Genomic DNA, 18860 nt, shown 5'->3' on the forward strand with positions numbered 1-18860 from the left:
ATCCTGCTTCCACGGGGTGCAGCCTGAGTTACCACGACACCCTCATTCCAGCCCATCAGGAGGGGATAAGAATGCTAACGGAAGGCAAGTGATTTTCTCTTTACAACGTGATGCACAAGTTGCCCGTATCCCTTCCATTGTTGAGATCAGACATGTGACTACCCCAAACTGCAAAGAAAACTGGGAAATGTAGGCTCTAGCCAAGAGATCTCGGACCAAGGCAGAGGGAGGATTTGGCGATCCACTGGTGGTCATGACAGGTACAAAGCAGCTGATACCCTCTGACTAGAGAAAATGAAGATGGATTACATTTGTGCAGCAATTTACATTTTATGAAGTTCTGCAACATGAATTATTACATTTTATTTACATACTAATTCTATAAAATAGGCAGAGCAGGGTTTATTGTAAAGAGATGCGTATAAGGAGAAAATGGTTCAATAATCCAAGTGGATGGGACTGAGAACTGACCCTGCCCCCAGCGGAGATAAAGCAGATGGCCAGGCAGCCAGGGAGGACCTCTTCTGATGCTTCTGCCTGAGAAAGAGTCATCCAGAAACAGCCACACAAAAGTACACATGTACATATTCAAAATTCACAGAATTAAGTCAGTGGAAAGCAGATTTAAATAATTAAATTTTCAAGGAATTTTTGGGTAAATTTGTAGCATTTGTACTTCTGAAGTAATTAAAGCTTAAAACCGAACTAAGATGTCTGGGACACTGTTGATCACATGGATGATTATCTAATAAAATTTTTGCCAGACCAAAAATCTCAGCAGGTTGGTTTTGTTGTTTTAAATTAGATTGCTTGTTTTTGGTTTTAGTTTCAGTTCTGGTTTGGTGGAAAGTGGAAGAAAGTGTATCTAGTACAGTATACTTCATATATATAGTACAGTGTGAATTTATATTTATTCACTAAAATTTTACCATGAGAAGCTAAGTTTCAAGTCCTGTGTCTCATAACAACTACATTATAATTCTTATAATAATTGAATAAAGTCATATTGACAATGTAATAATTGGTAACATTTATAATAATGAAATTATAGAAAATGTTGCCAAGCCTGCCTCTACAGCAGTAAAGAGATCGTGAACTTGGGCCACATTAACATCTAATGTACATCAGTCTCGTGCTTTTATTTTTTATTCATTTATTTAATGTGTCCATATTTCTCTCTTCAGAAAGATGAATTCTAGTCTGTGCATTTCATATCTCTGCATTTAAGAAACAATGTTTCTACAACTTAGAAAGTAAAGATATTAGAGTTTTATTTACACACAATGAGATTAGGGCATTAAACATTTATTTTTAAATATTTAAGGTTTTGATAGTCATTTTCAATATGATGGTAAAAATAATAAAAATTAAAAAAAAAACCTCACTGTCTGATTTCTGTCTTTCCAGATGTAAACCTGGAGCCCTACACGACATATGAGTATAGGATTTCTGCTTGGAATAGCTATGGGCGAGGATTCAGCGAGGCCATTACAGCCAGAACAAAAGAAGACACTCCTCAGGGAGTGAGTCCCCCCAGGTGGACCAAAATGGATCATCTTGATGACGTAATAGTCTTAAACTGGAAGAAACCTATACAATCAAATGGTATTAAGCTATTTTTAAAATTGAAATAACATAATCCAGTAAATCCATAAGGAAATTGAAATTAGTGTAGTCTACATTTAACTGGCATGCATCTAACCACTAAAAGGAATTTGCTGGTAGAGGGAACTTTAGGTAGATGCCAACTAATCATTCATTTTGTGAAATGGCCCTCACAGATTTTTAGCCAAAAAAATTTTTTTCTTGACTCCCAGCCTTTATATGAGCTTCTTTCAAACAAGCAAAGCATGTTAAAGGAAGGCAAACTATTTTGAAAGTAAATGTTTGATAGTGAAAGGAAATAAACAGTTGACTCTGATTATTTACACGAAGAATCTATCTCCTCCATAAGGGCAAGTGTAATTAAGAACTGTTTGAACACAGCAATATAATAGTAAACTGAAATTAAGTAATGCTATATTATCCCATTCCTTCAGAACTCTAATTTGTTTGCAAATAGTTAATAGAACCTGACATTCAAGTTCAGGTGTTTCTCTGCCTCCTTTAGGTCCTATTATTCACTACATTATTCTCCGAAATGGAATTGAACGTTTTCGAGGAACATCACTGAGCTTCTCTGATATGAAAGGAATTCAGCCTTTTCAAGAATATTCATACCAGCTGAAAGCTTGCACGATTGCTGGCTGTGCCACCAGCAGCGAGGTGAGAGGAGTTTGCTTTAAACTCTGGACAAAATTATCCAGTGTTAAGATAATATGAAGGTCCAGACTGTGAGTAATTTTTTCCAATGATAGAAAGCAATGTCTGCACCAGTAAAGTGGGGCATTCATAAGACATCTCAACTGGGTACTAACACTTCTGCCAGAAAGGAGAGATCACTGGAAGGGAGATTTATTCACGTATCAGTGTTTCATTAATCAAAAGATAAAAAGAGAAAGGAAAACTTAAACCAGTATTACCCCTTAATCTACTTTTCCTCCACCAGCTATTTTTAGATGTTCTGCTATAAATCCATAATAATTCCCAAACCATTTCTCAGTTTGAAAAGGTTTCTATTTAAACATTTCAACCCAGTTGCCTACTCTTGAAAAACAGAGTAAAGGGCAAAGGAGCCTGACAGAAAATAAAATGGTTCTAAGCCTTCTGCAACAGCCTTGACAGAAAATAATGAGGATCTGAATTCATGCAACAGAGGTCAGAATGGAGAATATCAGAAAGATACAAGAGATTCCAGGGGACAAAATGTACAGGACTCTGTAGTCAACTGTGGGGGGATAAAAGGAAAGTATCATGGGTATTTTGAAGATACCTGGTTTGACCAGTCTATAGATCATGGCGCCATTCTGAAAGCAAATCAAACAAAAAACAAACAAACAAACAACAACAACAACAACAACAAAACAAAAAAAAGAAAAAAAAAGTAAAGACTAAGATTAACACTTTAGAAGCTTTAAAAAATACATTTAAGAGGAGGAGCAGAGAGCAGAATGGTGGAAGAAAATATTATTTGGCACTTTAAGTGGAAATGTCTAGTCAGAAGCTGGATTAAGACGTGACTGAAAATTGCTAGAAAGATCTACGAGGGAAGTTGAAGCAAGGAGCGTGACTGTCGTCACATAGGGAGGAGAGAAAGACAGAAGACCGTAGATGATGAGTCGCCTTGGGGACACCAGCCTCGTCAGAGGAAACCCAGTTAAAACTTGAGAAGAGCAGCATTTTCACACACTGGGCAAGAACCTTCGAAGGCAAATGTTCAGTGAGACTCATCAGCCGCAGCGCAGGGAGCATCTTCTCATTCAGAAGCATCTCTGAGCCCGCCACCGCCTAGCCAGACGGCAGCTGATTGGCCCCATGAAAAGTGATGGTCCAAGCGGTCCTAGAAGAATTCCGTGCTTTTGGCCGCGCCTGCGGGTGGGATGCCACACCAACCAGGAAAGAAGTGAAATCAGAGTTATTCTGTGAGAAAACAAATGCGGCCAATTTGCATCCAAAAATACATGTTTTGACAATGTTGAGCAGATAACTAGTTGATTTCCACTTTTTCTTTTTTTTCTACTCACTTGGCGCTCGTTCTAGAGCATTGGTGGTCTAAAGTCATCCTGGGTATCCTAGGGAGAGTGCAGAAAACGCTGCCCGTTTATACTGTTCACGGCACATTATATGCAAGCAAGTTCAGATGTGGGTTTTGCTCCAAATTTACCGGTGCTTAAAATGTACAAAATCAGGCTGTTAAAATGCAAAGACAGCGACGGGCCATATGGAAAAGAGTTATCAAGAGTTCTCTAGGACGACAGTCTGCCAGCCAGATTTTACTTGTTTAAACTGAGGGCTGCACTCTGCCGTCAGAATTGTGGCTGAGCCTGTGGTGATAAATGGTCGTCTGAAACTTATGTAATATATTCAAGGTCAGATTTCATTGTTTGAATAGGATGGGAGGGAAGGAATTTAAAAAAAAAAAAAAGGACTACTTCTCCAAGCCCTGCTAATGATATGCCAGGCCAGACAACAACATTTTAAAACAAAAGTGACATTCTCATTGATCAGAATACGCAGTGTACTATTCCCCTAAATTGCTGTTTAATTCCTGTATTTTCAGGTAGTTGCAGCTACGACCCAAGGAGTTCCGCAGAGCATCCCTGCGCCAAGAATCATGGCCCCCAGTGCAGAGGCCCTGCATATGAGCTGGGATGTCCCTCCGAAGCCAAATGGCGTCATTAAAGAGTACCAGCTCAGGCAGGTTGGGAAAGGTCTCATCTACACTGACACCACTGACAGGAGGCAGCATACGGTCACAGGTGAGGGGGAAAAAAAAGAGGAAAACCTACCGGAAGAGTCTGTCATTGTGCTTAGGGGGGTGAAGCATCCCAGGGGTGTGTGTTTGATATATGAGGTCACTTCTAAAGGACGTGTTCTCTTGACATATGGTCAGGTCCCACTTATCCGTGCTAATAGAAGAGCCCACACTGGCAGCAATAAGCCACAACAGCAGATAACTTCAGAAATAATTTATATTTGGCTTTGATATGCATTATGTGTAGGGTTTTTGCATCAGTATTAAGTTTTTTTTTTTTTTCAGACAAACAGTAAGATGCGTTTTCATTCCCCAAGGATACACTCAGATAATGGGACTAAGATAGCCAAGAACGTACTGGAGGGCAGGAGGAAAATCAGCTGGAGGCTAACGTTTTTCCACCGAGTGGGAAATTAATGCACAGAATAGTTGACAGTTGACTGGTTGTGACCATTTGTTATTATTATTATTAACATTAATTAATAGTAATTGTGTTATTTTTGTTGCTTATTAGGACATTATGTATTATAATTAGCTTTAATAATATAATAATGGTTCAGTATAGTAGTATATTGTCAGGTAATTACTAGCAGTGATTATAATAATAATTACAATGTTTTAGTTTGAATGTCACTTCTGAAGAGATGTGTCTTCTGACTTGCCTGGTCTAGAGCAACTTCTCTAATATACCATCACATCTCCTTCTTGTATTTTCATCACAGACCTCTTTACTGCCTGATAGTGTTTGTTTTTTAGTTATCTTTTTATGTCTCCTTCCACTGGGATGTAAGCTCCAGGTTCTCAGAGACCATCTCTACTTAGTTTAGTACTGTAGCTTTAGCACCTAGAATAATCCATGACATGTCAGTAGGGGCTAAAGAAATGTTTGAGGAATAAGTGAATTTAATATGGGTCAAATACAATCCTAAGCCCTTGTCATGTCGTATCTAATTTGAACCACATCACTAACCTGTGGGGTAGAGAGATTACCCCTATTTTGCAGAAGAGACTACTCTAAGAAATGAAGTAACTTAGTTCATTATTTAGAGCGGGTGAATCATTCAAAACGGTTGCATAAGTTTGTTTAGATTCTGAGAACCCAGGCAAGAGTTTCCACATTTTTATTTTTTCCCTATTGTCAGCAGCCTCCCTCCAAGGCCTCCTGAGTGAATGCCTTCCTTCCATTGGAACTTACACTTGGCAGGGGGGTGCTGATATGAGAGATAATGAAACGCACATAGACGTGCAGAAAGGCCTGGAAGAATGTGCCTGATTTTTCCTTAGAGGAGGCACAGGCCCTGCTACACAGGTGGAAAAATAAATTCATCGTGATTTGCTCGTAACTCCACAGTTCCGTGGCACAAGCAAGCGCTCACTGACAGATGTCCACTTTCCCAGAAGCGCCATAAGCCTGCAGAGGGTGCTTACAAAATATTTGCGGACTTGCACATCGCAATCCTTATCTGAAGATCCTGAGCTAAACCGGCGATAACGGGGATGGGGAAAGCCTTCATCTGTTTAGATTATCAAATGTGTTCCTTATGCCCTATTTCACTAAAAAAGAACTATCCTATGTCACTAAAAATGAAAATCATCTCAAGTAATTGAAATGACGTTGTTTCACATAATGCAACATTTACATGGTGCTTTATCATTTTAAAGAACTATTTGCATTTTGACTCCTGTGATTCTCAGCACATTTCTATAAAATACGTGAGGGATGTTTTCAGTATCCACCTTTGAAAGATGAAGGTGAAAAGTGGTCCACTCAAGGGTGCCCTAGGCATTCACAGCCTACATCTATAAGAAAATCAAAATACTGTTGCATTCTAAAATTAAATATGTGTGTGTGTGGCCTGCTTACTATGTTCCGGATAGTATATTAAATGCCCAAAAATCAAATTGCTGCTCTTAAGAAGCTCCCAGTAATAGGGAACATTGACAAGTTAAGGAATAATTTGTGTCATGATGCTTCAGCAGAACCCTATAGAGGATGGAGTAGGGGAAATCAAAGAATGACTTGGAGTGGCGGTGGAATGTTACAGAGTATTGAAAGCCAAGTTAAGGAACATTACGACTTTGTAGCAATAAAGGTTTCACAATAAACCGGGATGCAAGGATAAAGAATTCTCTTCTTCCAGAATCTGTCTACTCAACCAGCTCTGGGCTTTGAACTGTCGCCAGCTGCACTGGTTTGCATTTTTTAGAAACCAGCATTCACATGGATACGGACAAAATTTCAGTTGTGATATTCAGACCAGCAGAATTGATAGCCTCCTTAATTATATACAATAATTGCAAAGATTTTTCTTTAAAACCTTCATTCCACCAGCTCTTTCTCATATGATCATTTTTAATGGATATTTTCATGTCAGAGAAGATTTCATACACATAATTTAATGTCAGAATTCCTCTTCTATTAGAATAAATATTTTTAAAGTTTCTCCACCTGATTTTACTTTTTGTAAGATTAGAAAATGGAAAAAAAAATCTGTTGGAATTCCTTTGGTCCATCCCTCTACATTATTTTAAACAGACGTAGTATTTCACTTGGGCAGTACAGCCCTAAAAAGAGATTTTTTTTGTTGCATAAGAAAATAAACCCTCACTCAACAAAACCTTACCAAGTACAGCCTCCGCTGTGCAGTCCCTGTGGGGCAGGAGTGGTATTTGGCATTAGATAATCTAAAACCTGAGATCTGTGTAGCGTTCATGCATTTTATCTGCCTGGGAAAATTCAGTTCCATGGTTAGCTGACTGACCAAATTCAGTACAGAAGTATTTTATGATGTGAATGATTGTTTTATTGAGTTCATGAAATGAACTAAAATAATCAAATTTATTTCACATTCCATCTCCAATGTTTGTTCAGAGAGCTGCCTACACCTCTGGGGACAAAGGTTGTGATTTTCTCATTTCCAAAACCTTGGCTGTCCCTAAGTCACAGTCCAGCACTAATGAAGCTGTAGCACTAGTCATGCTGGAGCCTGGAAATCTGGGTCCTTCGAACTGACAGCAGGGAAAGCGAGCCCCTAGCATCAGCCCCATTGTCTCCGTGCTTATTTTTAATTACCTCAAAGCTTTAGAAACATGATCCCGTAAATGCTTTGTGGGAATAGTGGCAAATGCACTCATCATGTGAAATCCATAAATTGCTTATAATCCTCTCAAGACGTTAAAAAAAAAAAAAGCATTAAGTAATTGAAGACAGGAAGTCCTCCGTTAATTATTTAGAGGTGTTATCAATGCTTTAAGTAAACTGAAGCGTTTTCTGCTATCTCACCGAGCTCAGTACCATGGGGACCAAAGGGGTAGCAGCCTTCATCTTCTCATATTCGCTAATGCAAACAGCGCATGGCAGCTTGCCAATAAAAGACCTTTTCCTATCATTTATGACTGAACATGTCCACGGTCCTGCACGAAACAATCGGGATGTCAGTTACGGCATGGTTTCGCTTTGGCTTACCATTCTTCATCCGTGGACCTCCTAACGTGGGCATCGAGGCAGAGGAGAGAGAGAAAGGATTAACTAAATAATTAGGGCCACTGAGAACAAAATGAATTAATCATGTCCTCTTTAGCAGCAGACATGATAAGGGCTTATGTGTTTCTTAACTCTGGGGGAAATGTTTTCAAAATAATTCATTAAAAGTTGCTCATCGTTTTATTTCCCTTAAAGGGGAAGTGTCACCAGCATGAAGTTAGCAAGTAGAGAATAATTTGCCTTCCTTTTTTGTCCTGTTAGAAGCTCACAAAAACCACCTATGATAAAATAGCATAAACCCTAACAAGGCTGGTTGTTATAGAAAATGTTCTACTAACGTACGGAGACGGATATCCTGCACATCACTTTTGAAAAAAAGAGAATATAGTTTGACCATCAATATCACAAAATGTGAACGTTTTTATAAGGGCATTTTACATTTAGATCACTCTACCATGTGCTCCCATAATATCCTACCCATCGCTCTCATGGTATTTATTATACTTCATTGAATACCCTCTTTCTTGTCTCTGTTCCTCAACCGCAAGTTAAAGCTTTAAAAAGACAGAAGCATCAGCCTCTGTTTGCCACTGTGTTACCTGAGCTGTGATCTATCACAGCACCTGAAATATATTAAGTGTTTGAACATCTTTCTTGAATGAATAAATGTTGAGTAGTCAACTAATATCTGAATGACTGCATTCCATATGGGTTGGATATAAAAATCACACTGTCAGACACATTTAAATCGCAGGCTGGAAGGGTAGGTACAGCTCAGTGGTAGAGCATGTGCTTAGCATGCACGAGGTCCTGCGTTCAATCCTCAGTACCTCCATTAAAAACAAATTTGAAAACCTAAGTTACCTCCTCCTCAAATTAAAAAATAAGTAAAACTTAAAATGCATGCATGCATGCATACATACATACATACATACATACATACATACATACATAAATCGCAGGCAGAATGGACTGTGTCATTTGCAGGGCCCAGTGCAGAATGAAAGTGTTGGGACCCTTGTTCAAAAATCATTAAGAATTTCAAGATGGTGAAAATTGGCTCAAGCACTGGACCATTCCAAGCATGGGAGCTGGAGTGACTGCACAGTTTGCCTGCCCTTGTAGCCAGCCCAGGTCTCCAGCAATCTGGATTTATTGGCAGGATAATTCTTTAACTGAAACAGATCACGCAAAAACTAGGATGGCCATTGTTTCTTCAAAAACAACTTCAGGAGCCTCTGTCTTGTGTGTGTGTGTGTGATACTCTGAGCTGCATTTCCCCCACCTACGACCTGACCTCTGACCACCAAGCATCAGACCTGTGAAAGTAGAGATGAGAATTCATTTTATTTTCATTTTGCAAATTCTGAGGAAGACTTTGGGCCTGAACACTTGCAAAAAAAAAAAAAAAGCACAGTTTCAACCACTATTTCTTCCTTTCTTTTACCATTATTATATATATAATATTATAGCCAAAGAATTACATGCAATGGCTGCCTAGACACCAATATATAAAGGGAAAAAAAATCCCCCAGAATCCCAGGTATTCCAAGGTACTTTGCCAGGGCAACCTCTACTTCTTTTAGTCCCAGTGGGTCTAGCCAAATCCATCCTTCCCTGAGACGTGTGCCCTTGTTGCAGAGCATTTGAGCAGCATCACACTTTGGTGCCACCTAAGGCCACACTTTGTTTCTGGAGAAGAAGATTCTGCTTGAAAATGTAGGATAAGAGGCTTCGGTCTAGTGCAACACCAAACTGCAGAGAAGGAAAATATTTGTCAAGATAGTGTTACAAAAATCAAAAGCAAGGGTCTTTCCTTGGACTATCTTAATAATAGCCTTAATGTACTTGGAAAGAGAGTCTGTTGGAGAAGTGACTCATCCAGGAAGTGCTTCTTGGGATGAATCGAGCCACTGTGACACTGGGGAGAGAAGCCTAATCTGTGGTCTAGAATTTCACATAAAATACAGAATCAAGAATGTGAGTAAGCTTGTAGCAGTCAGACCTGAAAGCCAAGTTGTTTCACTGGCATTTGCAAATGCAAGAGCCCCTTTGTTTTGATGTTTTGATGTCCAGTTCATGTGAGATGTCAACTGAACCCATACGTCAAAGCGTTGATACAAGAAATGGACAGTGCCAATGGCTGCTCTCAAAGAGGTGAGGAATTGGCTTGGCTCTGCAGGATGGGGAGCCACTGAGACCATGATGGATGGTACTATCAGGAAAAGGGGACTCCGGCATGTGAGCTCCTGAAATATTTCTCAGTCAGATTTTGTAAGACAAATCATAATTTAAATGCACCTTAGATGTCTCCGAAGTGATTCCATGGTGCCTTGGTGTATCAGTTTTGAACATCCAGATTTTCACATAGAATCAGATTAATCTAAAGTAGAACCCTGATGTGGTTCTATTCCTCACCTCCAACGTTGCTGGTGGATGCTGGAAGTTCCTGGATGCCCTGGAGGGGATCACTTAGTGAGATCCCAGGCAGGTGGGGACAAAAGAGAGGTCTCTTCAGCAGCAAGACTAGATGTCTGGTTCAGCTGGGCCAGGGCAGACATCCAGTTTGGGTGCACTTGTGCCAGATAATGTAACTTGCCCAGAGGGCGTACAGTACTTGATAACCACTTAACAAAAACTTTTTGAAGTAACTCAGGCCTCTTAGCACTTGAACTTAACCAAGTTGAATGAGGAACTTGTGAAATTACATATTCTTTAGGATTATTTGGTAATTGCTTAGAAAATAATTAACAGATGATGTTCTAGAGTACCTGAATGAATGCTTTGAAGTAGCCCTGGCTGGCTGAAATTATAATGGGCAAAATGCCTTTTCCTGACTATCTGGAAGTTAAAAATTAGAAACAAGTTGTTCTTTATAGAGTACATGCAGTGTAGCTTACATAAGTATGGGTTTTGTTTTCCAAATCATATTTTTATGATGCATAGGCAGACTTTTTGCCATCCCTCTTGAGCATGTATTTACTCTTGAAAGTAACGTTACTTGGAAGTGTGATTGTAATGAGCACGGTTAGAGAATGCCTCTTTCCTTTAAAAGAGAGCACGATCCCCTGTAGGGAAATTCAGGTAATTTGCAGCCACAGTGATCTCCACCACGCTGAAATGTTAAATACTTGGCTTTCCTCCACGCATTTGTCTTTCTCTGCTCTACAGCTGCTTTCCTTACTCTTAACTCAATGCTGCGCGCTTGAATGATGTTTTCTTTTCTCCTTCTACTCTTCGGCTTCAGAATTAAGTTACAGTCAGAACAGTTCCTTGGAGACACCTCTTTATTTCCCTCTTCTCATCCTGATCAATTCATGAGTGGTTTTCAATTGGTGTGCCCTTTTCATTGCCTGTTGCTAATATTTCATATATAGCTCCTTTTAAGGACCACCAATGGGGGTCTTTCTTAAAATGACAGCAAATTCCAGTTGAAATGTGTTGATCTTAGTGAGTTTTACAGAGTCATATCTACCAAAGGTCATCCGGTTCATGTAAATCATCTATGCCTCACAGCAGTCGGTGCTTTCCTCACAGACTATTTGAACCAAACCTGTTATTAATCCAGTTCTCCAGTAGTGTGAAAAAGACAAGACCTAAGAAATAGAATATAGAAAATGATGGATTCAGATATTGCCTCCCCTCAAGTTAGCCTGTGGTCCAGTTGAGCAATCTACACTCCCGTCCCCACAGTTTACAGATACGGAAACCCATAGATACCTAAAGGTCAGAATGCAGGACCATGGTGTGGCTAGTAAATAAGGATTGGACCCAGAGAGTCTGACTTCAGGCTCTCCTCTCCTAACAACTCTGCTGTACTGCCTCCGTTCATAAATTGTGGTCATATTCAAAATGAAAATACTTAAATATATGGTCCCACGTGGATATTTTTATGTTACTGGGAGTGTCACTGGGCTTTGAGATACCTATGTCACCATTTTCCTTAGAAGCCTCCGACGACCGGTCCAGTTGCTCTGGGCCACGTTTCTCAGCCCAGCTGCCCAGATTTGTATCCCAAGCTCATTCTTCCTTGTCTCTGTGATTACAAGTGAGTTCCTCCAACTCTCTATGCCTTGGCCCCTATTACCTGAGCAGAGAATAGCAGTTCCCCTGGGAGCTGGGGAGGGCTTTAAATGTGTTCCTGTCCAGGGTGTGCACAGAAGAAGGTCAGCACATAGTAAGTGTTCAGTAAACTTTAGCTGGTATGTTCTTTATGCAATTGAGTTATCAACCTCCTTGAAATTAACTGTGTTTCTCATAAAATATACTTAATATATAGAGTTCAGTGAAAAGAGAAGGAAAAACTGGAATAATAAAAACCCAAGTTTGGGGTTTTGTTTTTCTTTATAGTTTTTGTAGAGACTTGCTATTTGAATGAAATCCTTTCAATATCTTCCTTTCACTTTAAGAACAACTGCAATGGTTTCCACCGTTTTTACATCATTCAGGTGATGTTTAATCTTCAGAGGGAAGGCAGTCTTTGAAAATTTCAGTGTGTTTGCCTGTAGCTCTTATGGGATGGTGAGAGCACAGGGCTTGGTGTTGAAAGCCAGGGCTTGTCCCTTCCCCAGCCCACCCGCTCGTTCACGGTGTGACTGTTTGGGTCTCTGAGCCTGTTTTCCTACCTGTGAGGCGGGAATATCCAAGGTGAAATCTCTTCCCCTTTTCAACAGACCTGTTCATGTTGTTGCTAATTCTCTCTCCCGTAATCTTGGAACTCTTTCTAGCTTGTATGAAGGCGGATCACCTAGGACAGGGTAAGAACAGCTGCTTATGGTCCCCATGGGTAACATACAAGATTCCAAACCTGTGTATAGGCATGTTACATTATTAGCAATTATAATAGTAATATCATTTAGAACTCTATTTCTTGCAAGTTACAGAAAACTCTATTCAAACAGTCTTAACAAATGGGTGTTTATTGGTTCATGAAACTAAAAAGTCAGGTGTAGATTTTAGGCATGGCTCACTCAGGACTACCAAATGATGTTTCCAGGACCCAATTTCTTTTTATCTCTGAGCTCTCCTCCATTCTCAAGCTTTACGTGGTGGGGGGAAAAAAAGGAACTACCAGTGGTAAAAATGGAAGTTCTAGTTCAAGGTCTAGCTTTCATTGGCCTGAATGAGGTCACATATTTAATTCTGACCCTCTAACGTTGCAAAGGGTATATGGAGCTGTGTCCAAGCCTGGACCATATGTACACTTTTCAATCCAGGTGGAGTCAACTCTAAACAAAGCACAAGGCCTGACAGTGACCAAAGACTGGTTTCTCCAAGGAAAATTTGAGTTCTGTTATTAAAAGAAGTGTGAATGGACGCTGGTAGGTAAATATCGCAGATGCAGTTACATGACATGAGCTGCAAATGCCAGTCGAGTAAATCTGAGTATTTCTACCCTTGCTCCATATGGCTCTTCAAATTGGCCAGATGCCCTCATTGCAGAGGTGGACACAGCTCTGGGGGATAAACTGCCCACAAGTTAGATTAAGTCCATCTTCCCCGCTCCTTCACTCAAGGTCTCATTCCTCCCTCTCTCATCTTTCTTGTGCTTCAATCCTTGCCTCTTTTTCCCAGTTCACTATATCCACTGCTTTTGATTCAGTGATGTCTTTAAACTCTTCTGACTTCTTTTTTTTCATTTATTTTTTTTTATTGAACTATACTTGATTTACAATGTTTCAGGTGTACAGCATAATGATTCAGTTATGCACATATATATATATGTTTTATATTCTTTTTCAGATTCTTTTCTATTATAGCTTATTACAAGATATTGAATATAGTTGCCTGTGCTATACAATAGGTCTTTGTTGTTTATCTATTTTATGTACAGTAGTATGTATGTGTTAATCCCAAATTCCTAAGTTATTTCTCCCCATCCCTTTCCCCTTTGATAACCATAAGTTTTTCTATTGTCTGTGAGTCTATTTCTGTTTTGTAAATATGTTCATTTATGTCATTTTTTTTTTTAGCTTCCACGTATATGTGGTATCATATGATGTTTGTCTTTGTCTGACTTACTTAACTTAGTATGATCAACTTCGAATTTCTTGATCAAGGCTTTCTACTCAACTCTCAGTTCGACACCCTGCCCACTACCCTTAAATCTAGTACTCCTGTACTTCAAGAAATACACATTCCTCCACTAGGTCAGGCCTCATCCTCTGCTAGACCAGCTCACACCACCCAGTTTAAACACCTGTAACAAACTCCTTTGGCACACTCTCCCGAGTCTATCAAAAATTCCTAAAAGGCTAGCTGCTCTGCTGTTACACCATCTCCAGACAGCTGACTTCTAGTGTTCTAGGCTATGTACAAAATGGATGGCACTCAACCCCCTTCAGAAACATTTTGTAAAGAAAAGACACTTTCTGTTTTTATATACACTAAATTATCTTTTTAGCTACTGTCCTCACTGTGAATACCCTCAGTCTTCTGATCAATCTTAGTGCATCTCTGTGATGATGCTTTCTCTTCTTTTCCTAAGACCCATCCTCAAAGGTCCTTCAGAAGTCTGAAACCAGATCAGCCAGAACACAAATGAAGAACAGAATTGAGGGTTGTTTTTTTTTTTAAGGAGAGAGGTAGAATATTCCAGAGAAAAATCAAGTATTTCTTCACTTTTACTAGCCATACTTCAGTCTGGTATTCAGGAAGAAAATCTAGAAAATATTTATTGTTCATAAATTATATTAATATTGTTATGTTTTAACAATATTCTGCAACTAGAGAAGAATCTCCTACTCAATGAAGTAGTTGCTCTGGGCAGAAATCCCTGTGGAATTTTGAGGAAGGATCTGTTTGGTCAAATTACACTTGTGATGGATACATGGACATCATAGGATGATAGCCCTGCTACCTTAATTGTGTACTTTTGTGCCTTGGTCTTCCTTAAACAATACTTAACAAACCTTGAACACGTCAAATGGGCACTATTATGAAATAATAATAATAAAAAAAAAACCACTCAGCAATACCATCCTTACTCTCAAAGGGCTTACATTCTAAGTGAGAAAGTAAGATACTCAGGTAAAATGGTGTTGCAAGGATCAAGACCCCCTTTTTCAGAATGGAAATAAAGGAAGGGGTGTTGTCAGGCTAAATCAGCCACTGCAGTCCCTGACCTTCATCCTTGGGTATTTCCTTCCATTTTCTCTTGAGCTCTATATTTTATAATCTTTAGCATTTTTCCCATAAGCTTTTATCAAACATACAAGGCTTGGATGTGGCTTAGATCTTTCATCATAGTCCTCATCTCTAAATCAGGTAAATATCAAAATTATGTAAATCCTCCATAGCAACCAAATAGAAGATTATAATCAAATAAGTATCCATATCTTATCATTAAATTGATAAGGGAATACAAAGAGCTTTGAAGCTGAATCCTGGAGCAGCTCCAGCTACAGAACATGACGGCTTTCGCAGAGAACCCAGACTACTGCTCCAAGTTAATTAATTTGTTCATTCACTTAACAAGCACCTACTTTGTGCCTGTCACTAGTCAAAGGATACAGTTGTGGGCAAAACAAAGTCCTTGCTCTTTTAGAGCTTACATCATATAAGGGGAGACATAAATAAAATGGAAGTATAATAAAACATCAGATAATGTTGAAGGCTATGAAAGAAGAAAGTAATTTGAGGTGATACAAAGTGCTGGTTGTCATATGTAGATAGAGTGGTCAGAATCTTTTAAAATGTAGCATTTGAGCAGATCTGCATAAAGTGACAGAGTGACACATGACTGTCTCTGGGAAGAGTCACCACACCAAAAGAACAAAAACGTGACAATGTAGTTCAAAACTCATGAAAAATAAGTATAATAATTATTGGATCCATGTTATAACTTGGCCAAATTATTTGACATAGAGACCAAGTTCTATTTTTTTAAAAATGTTAAGTTTTGAATTTTCCCAAGAATCAAGGCAAAAAATATTAGCCTCCATATACTTCTTGCTGAGTGCTGCTGAATCTTAAGGTTGCTTCTGCTAAAATCAAGTACTTCTCTTAGTGACCCATCTCATCTTTCCAGCAGCCTTAGAAGTTAGATGTGAGGACTCCCGTTTTACAGATCAGTAGATCAAGGCACACAGTGAAGCTAAGTAAGGTCCAAGGTCCCTGGCCATGGAGCCATGTAGTCTAATGACATGTAACTTCTGTTGCAAGTGGATTGCCATTTCCCCCCCTGAGAACTTACTGAGCAATTACTATGCTGTATCATGTTCCGAATACAAAAGATGCAGTAAGCACTATCCCCACATCAAAGTATGTTTAATCTACGTGTAAAGACAAAAGCAACTTCACCCCCAAAAAACTGCCAAAGTAAGTGTGAGCTGGTGCAGTGTGGACACGTGTGATGAAGAAATGATAAGTTATTTAAAAAAAAGTTAGTTGGTGTTAATATGAGCTGAATATAAGCTTAAAATGTTGAATCTAACCTTCTTTTTTGTTTTTTATGCCCCTGTTCACATAAGCAGTTGCAGAAACTGGGATGCTTAGCCTGGAGATGACAAGACTCAGGGGGGAGTTGATAACTGTCTTCAAATATTTGAAGAACTGTCATGTGGAAAAGAAATGAGATTTGTTCTAGAAGTCCCTATGGGTGGAAGTAATAGAAGGAGTTCACCACAATAGAAGGAAGGACTTTGAAACCAAATAAAAACTCTAGAGACGGGACGGGCTGTTTGGGCGATGGAATACTCCGGTCACCTAGGCAGGAGAGCCTCTTCAGTGACACCTGGCACAGGGCAATCAAGGCAAAGATGGGTGGATGGATTACATGAATTTTAAGATCTCTTCTGAGGCTGAGAGTTTTTTCTTTCATCAGTGATAAATGAAATTTCCAGCAATACTGAGCTGCTTATAAAGTTCCTATCTCCATGAGAGAGTGCTTTCTGCTCTTAAAATTTTTGGATATCACATCTACAACTCTGCATGTTACCTCTGGTGCTTAACTGATAATAAATAATCCTCTCAAGATGTACTCTATTTCTTGTTTGCTCTTTCTAGGTCTCCAGCCATACACCAACTACAGCTTCACACTTGCAGCTTGTACATCTGCTGGGTGCACATCGAGTGAGCCTTTTCTAGGTCAGACACTGCAGGCAGCCCCTCAAGGTAATTAAAAAATACCCCTGATTGGGGAGAAGTTTTCATACAGTATTTTGATGTGAACTCTAAACTCTTTCATAACAAACAAGGAAGAAGGAATAAAGTCTTAAAGGTCCAAAATAAAATAATATTCTAAGTTCCCATTTTTCAAGTTTGGTTAAACTATAAGCCTCCCAAGGCAGTTTGCTTTCAATTCCTTAAACTTTTACATGTGGTTTCCCATGGGAAAAAAATTATTATATACTTGGATCTGAAATTCCTCAAAAAAATTTAAATACTTTCAGGGCAGCTAAAATATAACAAGCACCATGCTCCCTGCTGAAGCTGATTAAAATATTCACTGTCCTGAAGAACTTCCCATCAAGCAGAAGTGATAGGACAAGTTACCAAGTCGATATGAAGAGAGAGAATCTTAAAGATGATGTTAGGGAAGGGCAAATGAACAGAATGCTCAGGTTACTCTAAGGAGGGAGTCCATCATGGACACCAAGAAAGATTTTATGGAGCAGATGACTTCTGAGATGGACCACGAGGAATAAGGATTTTTGAAATGAACAGCGGGAGGAGATATACCATCAAACACAGCTTGAGGGCATGTAAAGTGGGACCATCACCTTGGAAGGCAAATTGGCAACATCTACTGAATTTAAAACATTGGTTCCCCATGACATAGTTTCTCTTTCTGTGTCTATGCCAGAAAGTAACCCTTCCACAATTGCACAAGGAGGCATGTATCCGGATGCTTCTTGAAACATTGTTTTGCTGTTGTTTCTTTAATGGCAAAATACTGGAAGCAATCTAAATGTCTAAATGGGGGAACTGCTAAATAAATTTAGGTGTATTCACGCTATGGAATTCCATGCATCCATTGAAAGGAATGAGGAGATCTGTACATATAAAGTAGAAGTTATAGAACTACGTTCATGGATGGCATTTTACAGATAAAAAACACATAGGAAGCAATATTCATTTCTATAGATAAATAAATTAATGCACAGGAAAGATTCTGGAAGCATACACACCCAACTGATAACACTGGTTACCCATCAGTTGGAAACTGGGATGGGTAGTTACCATTCACTTTTTGGATAAAATATGCTCAGAAGTTTGCTAGTGATCAACTAATTATTTTGTTAATCTTTATTACCTGCCTGTTTTCTGTGTGTGGAAACAGAGGCTTAAATAAGTTTCTGAATGGAAATATAATGTTAATTAACATCGGAGAGTCCTGGACTGCTTGTCCATTACTCTTCTAATGAAGGGGGTTGTTGTACCTCAGAATATTAGACCTGAACTTCCTACCAGTAAATGGGGAATAAAATGGAAAATTCCACATATGGGGCATATGGCTCCTCACCAGGAATTCACTAATGATGTTTTCTATATAAAGAATGTTTCATGTCAAAAAGCTTAGTGTTCCTTTGAAAGGAAGAAACCAGCAGTAGATTTTTTGGAAAGGTAAACTATCAAATGGATACTTTGATGATAATGGATAATTTCTAAAGGATCTATCAACCGGTTTTGGCTGAAACTCAAGCCGGATAAAATAACAGGGTCTCTCCAGTTTACTCATCCAATCCATGTGTTTAAATTCTTAGAAAATATGCCTCTATAGTCTCACTTTTTCCAAAAACAGTATTTCTTAAAAGAGTTCAGATTTCACGACTTAAAAATTATAGCTTTCAATAATGCAGGGGAGAGTGAGATGAGAAATGTTTTACTTGATTTCTTTTTTTAACTTTATGCACCTTTCCTTTAACACAAATAACTGTGCAAAGAAACAGTAAACTAAATGGGCTTTCCACGGCAGAACAGACGTGGATTTAGAATCCATTTTCTGGCTGTGTAAGTGCCAGTTGTGAATAACTTGTTTGAGGAATAAATGGAGTCTGAGTGCTTAACTTGGGGGTTGTA

At 39.0% G+C, this 18860-nt stretch overlaps 1 protein-coding gene across 1 annotated transcript in view; it reads left to right on the forward strand.

The window, feature by feature from the left end:
- Positions 1 to 18860, forward strand: part of USH2A (usherin) — a 640561-nt gene that overhangs the window by 509288 nt on the left and 112413 nt on the right. Inside the window, exons 52-55 of the mRNA XM_032466772.1 lie at positions 1408 to 1605; positions 2111 to 2265; positions 4160 to 4358; positions 16845 to 16952. Coding sequence (XP_032322663.1) covers positions 1408 to 1605; positions 2111 to 2265; positions 4160 to 4358; positions 16845 to 16952 — 660 coding nt within the window. The remainder of the gene's footprint in view (positions 1 to 1407; positions 1606 to 2110; positions 2266 to 4159; positions 4359 to 16844; positions 16953 to 18860) is intronic.

The sequence above is a fragment of the Camelus ferus genome, chromosome 23, assembly GCF_009834535.1.
Source record: "Camelus ferus isolate YT-003-E chromosome 23, BCGSAC_Cfer_1.0, whole genome shotgun sequence".
NCBI classification, from domain to species: Eukaryota; Metazoa; Chordata; class Mammalia; order Artiodactyla; family Camelidae; genus Camelus; species Camelus ferus.